The sequence below is a fragment of the Anguilla rostrata genome, chromosome 3 (assembly GCF_018555375.3).
Source record: "Anguilla rostrata isolate EN2019 chromosome 3, ASM1855537v3, whole genome shotgun sequence".
In the NCBI taxonomy this organism is placed as follows: Eukaryota; Metazoa; Chordata; class Actinopteri; order Anguilliformes; family Anguillidae; genus Anguilla; species Anguilla rostrata.
Window position 1 is genome coordinate 30,023,447 of NC_057935.1, and position 17,984 is coordinate 30,041,430.

The 17,984-nt window shown below is 38.2% G+C and overlaps 1 protein-coding gene across 5 annotated transcripts in view; it reads right to left on the reverse strand.

Moving 5' to 3' along the window:
* The window catches only part of ppig (peptidylprolyl isomerase G (cyclophilin G)), a 109,894-nt gene that overhangs the window by 82,642 nt on the left and 9,268 nt on the right, over positions 1–17,984 (reverse strand). For 3 of the 5 annotated variants that reach the window (XM_064329882.1, XM_064329880.1, XM_064329881.1), the window contains exons 3-6: positions 12,671–12,750; positions 10,087–10,161; positions 2,389–2,496; positions 2,254–2,298 (exon numbers count right to left, since the gene is read on the reverse strand). In XM_064329882.1, the coding sequence (XP_064185952.1) occupies positions 2,254–2,298; positions 2,389–2,496; positions 10,087–10,161; positions 12,671–12,731 (289 nt within the window). In that variant the 5' untranslated portion in view covers positions 12,732–12,750. The remainder of the gene's footprint in view (positions 1–2,253; positions 2,299–2,388; positions 2,497–10,086; positions 10,162–12,670; positions 12,751–17,984) is intronic. The other 2 variants (XM_064329884.1, XM_064329883.1) reach the window with 1 other exon arrangement.

A 17,984-nucleotide genomic window follows, 5' to 3' on the forward strand; every position in this document is an offset into this window, starting at 1 on the left:
ATGCATTGTCAAGCTCACGCACATACACTGCTGGCGACATTCTAAAGGTCCTTTTTGCCCGCCCTAGTATCATGGCGAAAAAAAAACACATTTCTGGACGGACAAGGAGACTAACTTCATGCTATCGCAACTAAAAAAGTTAAATATCCTAAAATACATGGATGGACGAAAAACACAGAATGACAAACTATTCAAAAAAGTTGCGACAAAATTGGAGGAAGCAGGATTTATAAGAAGCCTTAGTCAGACACACCTCGGTCAATAATTTGATTCTGAGTCATGTACATTGGGACAACGACAATAATCCAATTAAATCTCATCTTTGGCCAAATCAAGCTATTACTATAGCTCGATTTCAACTGTGCATGTAAACGTACTGAGTGTTTTCTTTCATCTTAATGGTGTTATAAACAGTTGATTTTTGGTTTATCTGCCTGTTATTTGATCCATTTGCCCATCTTTGTAGGTATTTAGGTAACACAATGGTGTAGGGTCAGGAAGGGGGGCAGTTTGGGGAGGAGATTTCTTTATATATTTTCACTTTTTAATAGAACTCCTGAACTTTTTTAATATACCTTGGCAGGTAGGGTAGTGACATTTGAATCTGATGAAAAACACGTTTTCAGCATACAAAAATTCAGTTACTCACACGTACAAAGCACTGTCTATAAGCCATTACTGCAAACGGGTAAAATCTAGGCCTGCCATTAAAAGTATTGATATCAAAATAAAGCCAAGTATTAAGAAACAATATTGTCTATCTTCCCTTACATAAATTAAACAAGCTGCATTCCAAAAGTGATGCTACTCAATGTTTCCTAAATTGTTTCAAGGCCTAGATTTTGCCAGTTTGAATTAATGACTTATAGACAGTGCTTTGTACATGCAAGTAACTTGGCATTTTTGTACATTTAAAATGTATTTTCATCAGATCATATCTTTTTTGCTGTGTGTGTTATGAGTAAATGATAATAGTAATTCATATATAAATGTAGGCTATGCATACACATGAATGCATGCAAACACACAGCCTCAATTCTGAAAGAAATACACAGGCATGGATGACAAAAATATGCATGTCATATTTTAAATGAAAGTGTTTTTAATGGGCTCTTGTACACGACAGACGTATTAATTATTTGTATGTCGGTAGAGGATCTATAGGGCTAACTAATGTGGCATAGCAGAGTAGCTATAGTAGACCAGTGAAAAAGAACTTATCAGCACAGGCTAATGAATGTGAACCGTTTTTGACTTAGAAGTCATTATCTTATGATAGTTTCTATACGATTGTAAACGTTACCTTCAGGATCAAATAGCAACGAAGGCATTGGTATCTGTACTAACATTATACACTTGGTCTGTCCTAATGGACTGGTAAATGGACTGCATTTATATAGCGCTTTTATCCAAAGCGCTTTACAATTGATGCCTCTCATTCGCCAGAGCAGTTAGGGGTTAGGTGTCTTGCTCAAGGACACTTCGACACGCCCAGAGCGGGGTTTGAACCAGCAACCCTCCGACTGCCAGACAATCGCTCTTACCTCCTGAGCTATGTCGCCCCTCTCGTTGGCAAGGTAACTAATGTTAAACTAGGTGAAAATGCCAGAAGCGTAACTGTCTAAAGTATGGGTGTATTTTATTAGGATTTCAGAAATATAAATGAGTTTCCCGCAAATATTTTACAGATTCAAGAGCAATAGTTTAAATGTTTTATTTTTAGTTAGCCTGCAAGCCAGTGTAATGAGTTTTGCTTTAGTCCATGAAGGGATTTGAACCCGGGTCTGACACTCATTCAAAAAGCTCCAAATGCAAACATGCTACCCAGTGAGCTGCTAGGGCAGTAGATAGTGTGTCTGTATCCAATGTTTTTATTGGCTGATGTACCTAAATGTTCAATGGGGAGACATATTCTTTGTGGGCCTGGAGCATTTGTGATGATGTAATCAGGCAGGACAAAGAAGAATGAAAAAATGCAAAAGCCCCTGAGTTTGGGGCTTTATTGTGTGGACGTTTGAAATCTGTTGACATGGGGTCAGAAGGTAAGGAAATCAATGTTTTTAAGGGCTGAGAGTCTGTGGTCATTGTGGTTATTTCTGTAGGAAATAACCACAATGACCCTGAAAAGTCCCAAACTCTCAGTGCTGCATAAGTATGGGGCATGGCTCCCCACCAAGCCATAACTTGGCAGGATGGCATACCTGCCGTCCCAATACATGGAAGAAAAAAAAAAAAAAAAAAAAGGAAACCTACCTTCAAAGAATCCTCCATAAATGGATTCCCCTCCCCTGCCATTACCTAGAAAAACATAGAATGCACATTCAACATTCAGGCAGAAGTGCAATGCTTATGAACAATATGAACAGTAAACACTGTGACAGATCTTACCTTCACTGAAATCTCCTCCTTGAATCATGAAGTCCTTTACAATTCTGTGGAATAAGCACCCTTTATAATGTAGTGGTTTTTGGGTGCCTTTCCCAACTCCTTTCTCTCCTACGCAAAAAAAAAAACTCAATCAATATAGGGACGATCAAAGCTCATATCAGCATTATCACAAAGACAGTATGTTGATATTGCCAGTGCAGGCACAATGGAGTTTAATAGGACAGCGTGAATTCAACTAATTATAGCACCAACTATAAGTAACAGATATTCATTTCAGGACATTAGGCACAAACCAGGGGTTTTGCTTTGAAGCCCCACCAATCAACTTTCTGGAATATTCCTACTGAGAAAAATCAAAGGGCTTATTTTTGCTGTCCATTCCTCTCCCCTTAGTGCCCTCCAAGAGACGACAATTGGAAAGGATGTGAGGAAAATATACGAGGACGGGGGAAATTGAGGCAATGTGTATTACAGGGTTCATACACTTTTTCACCAATGATTTTCAATGACTTTTCCATGACCAAAACAAATGACTTTCTCAGCGGGATGATTTAAAATTATTAATTATTTAATTTATAAGTAAAATTAGGTCTGCATCTGAAACATGGTGCCTCTCTAAAACAAATAAACACCAGACAGACACACTTAGATACATTCTCTCATATTTGAATTCGAATAGTTTAACATTTTTGTCAATGTCTCAAACAGGGCTCGAAATTGCGACCATTTTGGTCGCATATGCTCCCGAAATTTAATCTGTGCGACCTCGAAATATAATTGTGAGCATTTGTGCGAGTGCAAATAATTGTTCTGGTGCGACCTTTTTTTTCGAACGTCTCTTTCTCTGTACATTCGCTAGTTAATACACTCAGTATGTGCCTTGTGAGCTGACGGTGACCCTTCTAACCAGTTGTAAGCTTGACATTCTTACCTTTAATGCTGATTTTAAATGGGTTAATATTCGCCTGCAATCACTCCCTTTCGCTGCACTCCACTGTCACGCGACACAGAGAGCTAACGCGTTAACTAATATTACCTGAAGACAAAAGTTTATGTTCAATTTATTAGCGTTATCGAAAGCTGAAAATTTGAAGCGAACGATTACGGCATTTTTTTGGAAACGTTAACGTAGTGTTTTGTGTAGCGACCCGTTTGAAACAGCTAATTTCTCCGATGCAGTTTACTGGCGGTTGATTTAATTAGCGGTATTAATGTGACGAGAAGCGCTTTGTCATTTGAATGCATAACACGCAATTCCTTGAAGAGTCGACACATTTCAGGCGTGACAGTTTAACTGTTACTTGTAAACCGTACTGTTATATTGTCGTTTTTTATCAATAAAAAAATCTATTGCATATATTGTTGCTTCAAAAAGTTAGGAGCACCAGTGCTACCAAGTAGCCTAAAAAAGTAAATTTCGAGCCCTGATATATTATTGAAGCTGCACTTCCCTGGCATATTGTCGGCACAGTAGGGCCGACGTTTACTAACTGCTACATTAGCAGAAGCGTGCCTGTTGGGCGTTCCTGTAAACAGATTGAGCCAGACCGAATTAACTTCTCACACGACCAAAATACCACGAAGGTTACGTGCCAATTTACGTTATATTACTATACATACTATTTTTATGATTGGATTAATTAGTAATTATGTTTGATGCAACTTTAGCTATATTTCCATTACTTTTCAAAAAATATTATTTTCCATAACTTTTCCAGGGCCTGGAAATTGCATTTTAAATTTCAATGACTTTTCCAGGTTTTTCATGACCGTACGAACCCTGGTATTAGGAAAACGAAACGTCTTTGCTCTTAAGCGTTAGTTTGAAGTCACATCAATTACATACTGAAGCCACATCATTTACATATGTGGATCCACAGGTTGATTAATTAACACAGGATTTTTCCTGCATTGAAATGTCTTGGGTGGGCTGCCTAAGGGTTTTTTGAAGCCTAAGTAAAGAGAAATAGGGCAAGCAAACAAACAAAAAGCAAGCACGAAACCGTCCAGACCCACGACGCAACTTGGCGAACTATATTCTTTGGTTGATTTTACGCGCTCATATATGGCAGTTGGTTTTCTCAGAATTCTATATAGCCAGGTCAATATTTTCACTGGAGACTTGATACATCCTGCCTTATAATTTCAAAGTCCCAGGTCATTTGTGAATGGTTTAAATGGATTTTGAGAATCCTTGTACGGCGATCAATAAAGGCTAACAGCACAGTACCACTTACTTCTTGTCATTTCTACCACCACTGTAATGAACTAAAAAAAAAAGCTACAAACTACTTTTTCTATGAGAAATGTGTTGTGGAGCTCACACGCATACACTGCTGGCGACATTCTAAAGCTCTAAAGCTCCATTTTGCCCTCCGGACTAGCTAGCTATGGCACATCCTCACCTCTGTAACGTTATTTGTTGTCCTCCGTGTGTCCAAACATATGTATCGGTGGTTGTAGCTATGTGTCCTTAGCTCCTACTCATGCGTGCATGATAGCATCCGTACGCGCTAACTAGGTTAGCTAAAGTGGGCAAAATGCGAACATGTTAGGGTTAGCTAAAGTAACGTTAGGCGATAAAGCTGTGCTTAAAAATGTTGCCGTACCACCTGCGCATGCGTCCTACTAAACGAAGCACCACCTGCACATGCGTCCCACCAAACCTCCCTCAAAAGTCGTCCGTGAGTGAGTGAGTGAGTACAATTTGCACGCATAGCCCACGGCGCAAGATATGGTGTATTTATTTGTACAATTTGGTTGTAAATGAGCCTATATTTCACAAATTGATTGTCCAAGACAATATTTGACCACTCAGCCTCGAAAGGGACATCTCTACACATAAAACCAATGGTAAGGTTATATATTTGTTCCATATTCAGTCCCAGATATTGACAGAATGAAATGGTATCATTTTAGAAAAATTTGTCTTATTTCATTATTCAGTGAGCAGCGTTTTCACTGCTGTATTGGCATATATAGGGCTATTGTTGGGTTTATCTTGTTGTTATGACGAAATACGATTTTTTTGTGGTGAAAGAATATTCTTATTAATGCCCAGATAGACATTATTGTCCACTGAGTCATGGGTGGGGGGTGTAGTTGCAGATTAGACTGCAGGGAGGGGGTGCTTGTTAAACAAACGACTGGTGCGACTGTATTCAGCATAGTTGTCGTCTATTGTCTGCTAATAAAACTAGAACACAGAGTTTGTGTTTTCAACTCACAGTTGCAGAAGCAATGAATGTCTGAGCTGAGAAATCTAGGCACACCGGAGTGCAGGCCACTAGGGGGCTTGCATGAAGGGGTTAACAGTTGCACACAAAAATATAAAAATCTATATATTTAGCATATTGATCCCAACCATAGATTTTAAATATATAACAAGCTATCTTCTCATAGCAGTTAGCTAATGTCAGCATTATGTTGTACTTGCTAGTATAGTTAATAGTCAGTAACAAGAATAAAGTACAACTATTGAAAATATTTCAAAATATACTAGTTATCTCTCACCAGTTCTTATATATTGCAGATTCTCTGTCCTTTTCTGAAATGAACCACACCCTGATCCAAGAAACCAAGCAGTCTGGCATTTTGCCATCTAATTCCAGCACTTCACACAAAAGTTGAGTAAACGTAATCATGCCTGCTTCCCTGTGCTCTCCCTCCTCTTCACCTGTCCTTTGCTGCGAGTGCAATCTGTTTAGTTGTGTCTTCTGCCATTATTGGTAATGTTATTTGTAATAAATGTATATCTAACGCTAAACTAGCAGAAAAGATCTCCGAATTGGAAGCTCGCATCCAGGCTCTTGTAAGGCGGCATACAGAAGTGTTCTCCTTATCAGACCTCCAAAAGAAAACGGACAGCGTCTGTTGAGTCAGCAAGTGTGAAAACATCCGACTGGATCAGCATTATGTATAACTTGGGTTCGCCATAACAATGATTGTGTCTTTATTTAATGACTTGGGGTTTTTCTTTGTATGGAAGGAGTGAAGTTCAATGGTTTGAGTAGACTCATCAACAGTCTCCTATGCATCACATGCGTATAGCCATTTCAACACTCAGATTTTGCACTATTGTACATCTGACAAACATTTTTATGTTTTTATGCATGGTAGGTTAAATGCATCTACAGAATATAGCGTTTTTTTCCCCCGAAGATGGTATTTCTCGATGTAATTGTGCTGCCGTGTTAACATTACTACGGTTGCGGGTCAGGCACTCTTCACGGTAAAAATAAATTTTAGGATAGCGCTTCAAATTGCTTGTGTCGAAAGTGCTGCGATGGAAACAGCGATAGATTTACCTACTAGCCACATCTGTCAAAAATGTAAACAAGTAATAAAGCTTTCACGGTCAGGAAACATTTTATGACAACGTTAGCCAGCGAAGCTAGTTAGTTGATGTTACATAAAGATACCTCGATGGGAACTAACGTTGGCTTGGTAGCTAAACAAAGTTAGTCTTTTTCTGATGAAAACTGCTGGTCAAAGCGTTTTTTCAAATATATATATATTTTTTTAAACGCTGTTCCAAAATCTAGCTGAGAGCGCCTAAGCCCTCTGAAAACCTAGGGAAAACCCCGACAGTATACAGCTGTTGCGAGTAACTTAGCAGCTAGCAGCCAGCAGGCTAGTAACAGGCAAGACTATGTGAATAAGTACATATTTGTGCAAGTGTAAAAGTGCTATCCAAAGGAAGTCAACATATCACAATAAGACAAAGCCAAATATTGACCAGAGCAGGCTGTGCAGTTACACCTCCGCAAACATCAGAAAAATCAATAAAACCTCAGATTGTGGGGGGGGGCGAACTGGTTATACTGTTATTAACTTGAATACCACTATGACAAGGCCATGTCTTATTTGCCATAGCATTCACATCGTGGTAAAGTGTGGCAGGCAAGAAAGAAATGTTCCAACAAGTGCTACCTAGCTAACATTATCAAAAGTTTTGGTAGCTGACTGGTGCGAAAAACTAACCAATGAAGAAAGTCAGCTATGAGGTTAATCCATTACATTACAGGCATTTAGCAGACACTCTCATCCAGAGCGACTTACACAACTTTTTACATAGCATCTACATTGCATCCATTTATATAGCTATATATATATATATATACACACACTAAAGCAATGCAGGATACCTTGCTCAAGTGTACAACGGCAATGCCCCACCCAGGAATCGAGCCTGTGACCTTTAGGTTACAAGATTAGCTCCTTATCCAATATACTACACTCTCACCCCCAATCAAAAACAAACAGTTGATTGTTATCTAATACAAACATATAGAGAGTGAGTTAGCATAAAGCTAGTAAAAACAGTATATGCACTCATTTTACCAAAAAACAAACCTCTTAAAGCACAGTACCCATACTATCCACAGGTAATTATAAGGCCAAACTTTGCAAGCTAATGTTATAGTATTAATTAAAATTATATGACATTATATTTGGCCACGTCATAGTCCAGTGTTTTATAACATTATAATTTTAAGTTGTTGCTTCCTGTAAAATGTCTGAAAAAGAGGACTGCTACTGCGACCACATCAGTCATCTAGCCAAGAAATACTTGTTCAGTTCAATCCAATTCAATTATAATTGTACGCTTTTTACAGAGAATTGTCACAAAGACACTTTACAGAGTAGCAAGACAAGAAACAGAAAACAGAGCAAACACCAGGCCTGAACCCCCAAATAGCAAATACATGAGGTAAAAAATTCCTAGTGGGGAGAAAACCCTCAAACAGTGGCAAGAAAAAACTCCCCAAATAGGAAGAAATCTCAAGAGGAACCCAGCTATAGAGGGGGAGCCCATCCTCCACTGGCTATCCTCCTGGTGTAAAGTAGCAGTAGAATGGAATGTAGCATAAATGCTGCAAGGGGTCTATCACAACATAGAGATTGACTTATGATTTGGAACAGTGCTGGGATGCACAAGCGACTGACTTATGTTTTTGTAGCCTGTGTATGCCTGCGACAAGTCGTGCATCGGAAAGGACTTTCAGGGTGGGTCATAATGTGGCAAGCTGCATGGGACTTGTTTTAATACCATTTCCGCCATATCTCCCTTTGCGGCCAGACCCAAGTGATTTGTGCACATCCCAAGTCGTCTTGACTGGAACCTGTCGCGACCCCAACTTTGGCAAAGAAGCCTTCCAGGAGCTTACGCACACCTGCAGTAGCCTTGGAACAACTGCTGAGCTGATGCATCACCTAACGGAATTAAGGACTGGCCTCCCTTTTTATTGCCGTTATTGAAACATATTTTATTTAACAAAGCATAAAAGAAAATAAACACATGATTTAACTAATTAATCTTCAATCAAGACCTTAAGTAGAATCAGGTGTCTTAGTGCTGGGCTAAAACAAAAACCTGGCTTATATGGATTCATTTTTATTTTTACTGCAAACTATACTCAATCCTGGTCCCAGAGCCACAGTCTGCTGGTTTTTCTTTTTTTGCTTAAGATCAGTGACTGATTCAGGTCCTACAAACCAAGTGAACTGAATTAACTGTGTATTCAACTGCTTTAACTGATCTATTTCTGCGCTAAGTGCTGAAAAACTCAAAACATAGCTTAAAGACATGCTTTTCACAGCATTTAAATATCTATACATGTTCACTTTGTCCTGACTCTCTCCATAATATATGTTATTTTTGAAACTGAGTGTCTTTAAATAGGTTAGTGCTATTTTAAATTGAGTATATTTCACACTATAGCATAAGCGTTCGTGGTAGCTCAGTCGTGATTTTGTTTCATGCACCGGATCTGACGTGAGGCTGGAACATCGCCAAAACGTTCCAGTGAACGGCTAAAGATGGTTTTAATGTTGTTCCATCCTCATACAATACAATACATTACATACTGTGGAGTACAGAAAAACATACAACAATTAAAGATTGCACATTTAGACACAAGTACCACATTGTGTCACAATGGTTTTGCATTAATAGATCACATCTAATTCTTTTTATAAATTCTTAATTATATACGCAGTTGTATGATTCGTCACTTGACTGTGCTGTTGGAGTACCTATGCAGACCCCTGGAGGATGACCATTGAAATATAAGTTCAAATCCCTGCAGGTCACATAACAGAGACAAACTGGTGGCCAAGCAACACATCATAGTTAGCAGTGGGAAATTAAACTGTTTTCGATCAGATTAAATAAATTCAATTCACAAACTAGACGATTGTATCTTTACATGCTTGGATAAGTAATGTTCTAATTTATACCATTTTACACTGTATTATATTAAATGCCATTTATTATCCCACAAACTTGATTCTGACAGCCCGCTCGAACACATGTCAAGAGTAAACATCTTGCTACACAACAATTGCGTTTGGTCCCATGGGACCTAGGCCACAACCTGAAGCTGTGAACATAGTGGTGTTCCATGCACGTAACTTCCAAACGGCGGGAGGAAGACGCCAAGTCGAAATGCTAGTCTTTATTTAATACACTTTATTTTATGTGAGTGCACCAGTGTCTCCTTAGTTGTCTCTCTGAAGAACCTGGGTATATTTTTGTCTATATTGTATAATTTACTGACATAACTAAAAACAAAATAAAAAACATACAGTGGATAAAAACATACAATGGCTTCAACATAACATATGTTAGGTTATGTAACATTAGTAGGGGGTAAAGCAAACATTTAAAAACTGGGACAATGCATATAGAATTACCTGTGCAGAGGCAGCGAAAGTTTTCACATGTCTTTGGACACACATCTGAGAACAGCTCAACAACAACTCTCCCCACTAAAAAAGAACAGCATGGAGATAAGAAATTACATGCACCAAAAAAAAGGATATGCCTGTGAGATGTAATCATGGAAGGGTTTAAAGTACACTCAGTGGACACTTTAATAGGTACACACAAACACAAATAGCCTCCTCCTCCAAAATGGGAATCATGTGGTCGTAACTCAATATATATAGCATGTAGACATGAAGAGGTTTAGTAGTTGTTCAACAAAACATTAGAAATAGGCTGGACTGTGACCTTAGCACCTTTGACCATGGTATGATTGTTGGTGCCAGACATGGCTCCAGCATCTCCAAAACAGCTGCCCTCCATTCTCTAGAGCAGGGATCAGCAACTCACGGTCCTCAAGGGCCGAGAACTGCGGGTTTTCCACCCTCCCTTTGCCTGGGAGTCAGGTGTGAAGGCAGTCTGGCCAATCAGTAGCACTAATTACCCAGGAGAAAAGAAAACCAGGGCTGGATTTGGATTCGAGGGCAGAGTTGATGATTCCTGCTCTAGAGCTTACAGAGTATAGTGCAATAAACAAAAAACATTCAGTGAGCAGCAGTTATGTGAGTAAAAACAGCTTGTTAATGAGGGTGGTCAGAGGAGCCTGGTTAGAGTTGTCCCAGTTGGGGGTGTGATTTCTAAACATTTAACAGCTAAAAGTGAAAAAAAAGCTAAAATATTAGGAAAATCTCTAAACAATTAAATGCATTTTTTGTTTTTGATACATTACAGAAATGATTTTTAACCATTTCCTTCTAGTGTCCTATTAACACTGATTGTCATAGGCTTCTGTTTAAACATATTAGTGCAGATGTGATGTCAGTTTTGACAGCTGAGTGAGGTTGTGATATGGACACTGGAAAAATGTCCATTGATCAGCTGTAGAGTGATAGCACGGGCATCTGTGTGTACATGTGGCAGAAATCGAACTGACATTCCTTGAAATGCAAAGAAGAGAAGAGAAAAAGTTGGACCCGCATCGGGCATATTTTAGAAAATAATGTCAAATGCAAACTTTTCAACAAATGCAACTAACATACTCCCAAAAGCACTGGAACCATGCAGAACCAGACACTGAATGAGAGTGACGAGCTGTGTAGCAGCCGCACTATCAGCTCGAGCCCGACCACATCTACTTCTCAGCAAACACAAATGAGAGCTTTCACGAAGAACAGGTGCAATAAAACTAGGCAAGAAATCATGAACAGCAGTGTTCCTGTTCTGAATGAAAGGACAGCTTTCTTTTTCTGTGTTTGAAACATATTAATTAATTATTTTGCCTGTTTTCTGTAGTATCTTTTTAAAAGATTTAGTAACAACTTAGTACGTTGAATCCAATCAAAGCATTTTAGGTTGTCCGCTCTGCACTACCCATCCTATAGCACTTTTCTGTGATTTGTGCTCTTTAATAGGCGACGGTATTCGCTTTTGAAGTCCACTCTTTGGCTGTTTTTGCCACAGTGTATTCAAAAGTACATCTTAGTGATAGTTCAGGCTGTGTGTCAGTTTAAACTGAAATGCAGCAAATTTAGAACCCTGCCCCAGCCACAACCTGTAGCAGAAAGATCACAAATACTCAAATAACAGCCCTCTGCAGAAAGACCTCTGAATGCAGAACGTTTGGAACCTTGACGTGGATGGGCTACAGCAGTAGACCACACTGGGTTCCACTCCTGTCAGCAAAGATCAGGAAGATGAGGTTACAATGGACATGTGATTACTAAAACTGGATGATTGAAGATGACTGATGAAGCTCGATTTCTGCTGCAACATGCAAATGGCAGGGTCAGAATTTGGCGTAAAGAGCATTAAATCCATGGACCCATCCTGTCAACAGTGCAGGCTGGTGGATGTGTTCAAATGGTTAGCATGTTTTCTTGGCACACATTATGCCTCTTAATACCACCTGAGTCTCATTTGAATGTCACAGTACACATCAGCATTGATGCTGATCATGTGCATCCTTTTATGTGCACAGTCTACCCTTTCTCAAATGGATACTTCCAGCAGGATAATGTGCCACGTCACAAAGTATGCATCATCTCAACTGGTTCCACAAACATGACAGTGATTTCAGTTTACTCCAATGGCCTACAGATCTCAATCCAATAGAAGGGGAAGGGGAGGTTTGCAGCATGAATGTGTGCCTCACAAATCTGCCGGAATTGTGTGATGCTATCGAGACAACACAGACCAAAATCCCAAAGGAATGCTTCCAGCACCTTGTCAAATACATTTTACGAAGAACTGAGGAAGTTCTGGAGCCAAAGTGGGTCCTACCCAGCACTACAGAGGTGTAAATAATAAAGTAGCCACTGAGTGCAGGCTGTATCACTGCCCTCCTTCAGCATACTGACATGATTTCTTTGAAAAAGTTAAGAACTAGGGAAGACAGCATTACCACATGGCAAAGACATTCTCGGATTTACAAGGATGTCCACAGACGTCTTTCCAATGAGAAAAAAATATTATTGGTATGTGCGAAATCTACACAAAATTAACAAATTTTCTTACCACAGACGTTGTTGATGCTTATGTCAAAGAAACACCGAGGGCGCAGTACCTTCACCCCCATAGTCTCTCAAACCACCTCCCTGAAACAAAAAGTTTAAAAAATGTTAAAAAATCACAATGGATCAGCCGCACAATCACCATTTCATGTAGTGTATTATAATTCAAAAAAAGGAAGCCGATAAACAAAAAAAACTACTCTAATTTTTAAATTTATTATTCTTGTATTTTGTCATTAGATCATCTGATCAATACAATTCCACCTCGTAGCGTAATGTCAGACGCTTGAAATGGCATTTTTAACAGATTCCTGATCGTTCATAACGACAGAAGTTGTTTCAGCTTAAAAAATCTAATATTCTCCATTTTACTAAAAGAATTTCATTTAGGCATGGATACACCACGGTAATTCAATTAAACCAATGACTACAATCCCAAAATTTTAACAAGCTCTTAATTTTTCTTTTCATGTTTTAGAGCTGGGGTCCCCAGTCTTATCCAGAAAGGGCCAGAGTGGGTGCACACACCTGATTCTACTAATGAAGATGCTTAGCAAAAATACTAGTGGTTGATTAGTGGTCCCCCAGGACCGAATTTGAGAACCTCTGCCATAGCATTTAAATGCACCGAATACTCTTTCTTTATCTACCCATGTTATCGTAACTAAAGTTGCAATAACTGGTGAAAGTTCTCTCTCGCACCAATAACAAAAGAGACTGTTTAACCTGCTTAGCGGAGTTAAACAAACCTTAGCCTCTTGCAGGCCTATTCATTCCATTTTGACTGAACAGCTAAAAGAAGCTTTTGACGCTTTTATCTAAAGTGACATACAAAAGTTTTTTTTATTACCAAAGCGGTTTCAGCAGAAGAGCAAAAAACAATTAATAAATCACACACATCATTTGTGAAATTACAAGCCAAAGTAACACAAAATGAAGGTAAAATCACAGCATTGGAAAACTCAGCCTCTAATTCGAGCGACAGAATTTTCAGCATTTGATAAGTGGATTCAAAAAGCACATTTCAGTTTGGTTTGGTTTGCCTGTATAGTTAAATATGCATGTCTATGCATCAAGCCGACACGCATTCATTTAGAACAGTGATTGAACTTTTGCAGCCGCTACCCCATAGTTGGGTATATAAGGAAAAATAATATGCATGTCCTCGCCAAACAGAATTGAGCCAAGCTGTTGTGTATTGGTTTGGTGGGCCACAACATTTGTGAGTTGAAAAAAAAATTCTTTGTCTCGTATCTGATGGCATTTCTTGACACTAAACATTAAGACTTCATTAGGATGGAATAACTAGAGTACTGATGTGCACTGTTAAGCGCTAATGCATTTTCTAAATAACCAGTGGTGCCACCCGGCCAAGATGCATTCAAAAGATCAGAACTGATTTGGAATTGAGCACATCATGCAATCCCTCCATCTGTGAAATAATTTTAAATCACCATCTCTACTTCAAATATGGTTTTTCATTTAAAGTATGAAAGGGCTATGTCAGACAGGTCGAGAAAAATTGAATACGAAATGGACTTAGCATTTACATTTAACCCATTAATGCCCAGATTTTTCCCAGAGATTTCTGACATATAGGCTAATCATTTGCACACAAAAAAATTCACAGATGGAAAAAGAATGGCAGTGACTTTGGCAACTTCAGTTGTCTGCGGGCTTAAATGGGTTAAAAATTGTCTGAAGGAGTATCACATTAACTTGAAAATGATAACCCAAAGTGAGCTTTGGTTTCTGCTCACATCGAGTGAAAACGAAATCTCATTGCCAATTTTCATTTTCATTAGAATTTTTGCGCGGATATGCATCCAGGGTTTTGCATTTAACTATTTTTTTTTGCATTTAATTTTGTAGGTTTTAATACAAAACGAAATAACCAATAAACAGTGTGTTTATTCAGTTTCTAAATTTTCCCACCGGTAGTTGCTTCAGATTTAAAACCGTAATTCATGTTTTCCGTGTCTATTCTGCAAATGTTTTGTATGTGTGCATGAAACTAAAAGACAACTATGCAACAACGAAGCAAAATATATTACTAGAGCAAAATAATACATTTTCATTTTGAGCAAAATAATACATTTGTGACAAGGTTGGAAAGAATCCCATTGATTCCAATTCAAATACCAGAATACCAAATTGCATCCTGCAGCTATCTTGCATCCGCCTACTGAACCATCTTTGACATAACTACAGTGGTCCTGAATAGAGCCTGACCGATATATCGGTTTGGCCGATATATCGGCCATTATTTGACAACATTGGGATCGGCAGTTATGCAGCCGATGTGTCCCGATTTTCGAATAAGTATAATAAACAAAAAAAACATTGATTATTTATCTGTACTTGTCTGTTTGAACGTTGTAATTGCTATTTACTATAATTATCCAGTAGGGGGAGCTCTAATACAAGTGTGAACTGCAGCAGTTGACGCGCTACTTCTGTAATAAGACGTTTGTCACTTGTGCCTCATCCAATATTCCCCACTGCAAGACTTGTCTGCACAGATTCGATTGCCCCAATAAAGGTATGTATATTTAGTGAAAGTTTTTAATTAAATGCGTTTATACGACCACTATGTTTATCAATCATCATTCTCAAGCCAGCGAGCTAGCTAACATATTTGGTTCACTTTAGCAAGCTAGCTGGCTAGCAAGCCTTTATGAAGTGGCAGTGAGCACATAAGCAGCGTAGGATCTACATTTCCAGAGGACATCGCTGTATTCTCAAATAAATAACCAGTCGAAATAAAATGGTGATTGAATTAATCACACATTTGTTTTTTTATCTGAGATAATGATATTAGCTACTATATGATGCTGTGTCAATAGCCAACGCGTTATTGCAAGCGAGTGTGTCATCTAGCCACGCGTCATCGTAGCAAGCTAACCAGACAGTAAAAACGCCGATATAACACTTCTAACGTGGATCACTTTAGGCCATGTTATCTAGCTTTGTCGTGATAACATGAGAGAAGGATTGCTGTTGAAGTGAATCAACCAACACTTAGCGCGTATTTCATCCAGTCAATTTAGTTTCATCTAACGTTAAAGTTGATTCACTCACTAGCCCCGCTAGATAGTCTTACTCTTCGAGATCAAATAGTAGGAATAAAATAAGAAAATATAATTAATTTACTGAGAATAGATACTAAGAAATAATAAATGAATAACAACAACAATAATAATATTCATAAAAATACATGTTTGAAACTGGAAAACTGATTTTTTTAAATAAATTTTTTTATAGATGGCTGGAAAAGAAAGGAGTAGCAAAGCAACGTGTGGAGTTATTTTGAATTCACACCACTTGAAGATGGTGTTCATATATATATATATTTTTTAAATTTAATATAATTTAATATCATCTTTTACATTTTTTTATCTATCAAAAAGTTCTTTGTGTGTTTATTTTTATTTGTTTTTAAGTTAAATGTTCTCAAATATAGAAACTTTGATAAAATAAGTTTTTCAAATTGATTTGAAAATGTTGCACTTTTGACAAAATATCGGTCAAAACATCGGTAATCGGTGGGCTAGGACTCTCCAAAATCGGGATCGGCATCGGACCCAAAAATCTGGCATCGGTCGGGCTCTAGTCCTGAAGGGCAAGGCACAGTAACAAATCAGAGAACACAAAAACAATTCATAAAATGCATGAACATCAGCTGTGGCCTCATTTTAAAATGTTCATACGCACTAATATGATCTTAAATTCAATAGTCTTGATCTCACATGGATCTCTACGCACAAACTGAGATTTATAAAAACTTGAAATGATGGGTAAACATTCTTATGCGTTGCATATGCAATGTCACTGTACTGCAGGCTCAACAAATTTTTTCCGATGTGAGAATATGGAGAAGTATAGGCTATTACGGTGCGTTCACACAGCGAGCAACTCGTCAATTGAATTGCCTGAAGTCCATTCATTCTCTATGGATCTGAGCGACACCCGGCAACAACTGCGGTCAAGCCAACCGCCACTTCGGAAATCACAGTCAAGCCAGCCGCCACGTTATTTCCTTCTGCGCGTACACTTGCGTTATTACGATAATGAACTGAATAATCCGTCGACAAAACGCAGTTTGCCGTCGCTTTCATTTACTTTACAGTCGACTAATAATATTCGGGTTTGATTCAGAAAGTGAAATGAAAAAATACACTATTTATCATTCTAAACGGCAAATCAATTTCACTGGCTCACCAAGGAGGTTATGACTCGGGAGAATTCACTGTGGAATTTGAATATACAGAGCCTTGACGTCTCTTATACAGATAACAAGGTATCATATTCAACATATTATGAAAAGGAAGTCATCTGTTTCCAATCACTAATTCCACTTCAGAAAGATTCTAGAAGACCCCAGGTAGCTGCTCAAAAACTTCCAGAAGCTGTCACTGTGGAATTTCACAATGATGCACTAAAACAAGATGTTCTATTCAGAAAATTATTAAAAGAAAACTGTCTGTTTCCAATCACCAGTTGCACTTCAGACACACTGTGGAACATGTCAGGAGGCTGCATTAAAATTTTTAGACAAATTCAGGGAGGAATTTCAAAATAAAAGACCTTCAAATGTCATATATACTAACACTAGATGTAATGTAATCACAATATTATGAAAAGTAAACTTTGTAAATTGTAAAACTGTATTCAATCACTAATTCCAGTTAATTTACATTATTGAACATGTCAGGTAAGCACACAAAAACATCTTCAAGAGAACACTCAATGGTATTTTAAAATAAAGGCCATTTAACTCAGACATAAAGTAAGTGAAGATGCTTTATTCAGCATGTTTTAACATGAAAAATGTCATTTCCGTTTATCGATTTCTATTTAAACACACTTCAAATCTCAAGTGAACAAAAAAGGCATATTCACAGGTCTTTAACAACAACAGAAAATAGATTTCATAAAAAAATCGGCGCGTTTCCATCAACTGGTTTGGAGCAAATAAACTAGGTTACGCAAAGCGTAGTTTCGTCAGAAGTTGGCGGTACAGGCTACACTACGCATGGCTGTAATAAACAGAGTAGAAGTAGAGGTTGCAAACCGGAAACTAAACCAGTCGCCTTGGCCATCTACGAGAGAAAAATGTCGAGAGTTCTTCAGGAATTTGTTTCAATTCAATTTCTGTGCAGCTACCCGGGGTCCTCATAAAATGTGTCAGAAGTGGAATTAGTGATTGGAAACAGTTTTCTTTTAATACATTTCTGAGCAGAACATCTTGTTTTAGTGTATGGTATATTTCCAAAGGGCCTTTATTCTGAAATTCCACAGTGAAATGTTCTGAAAAT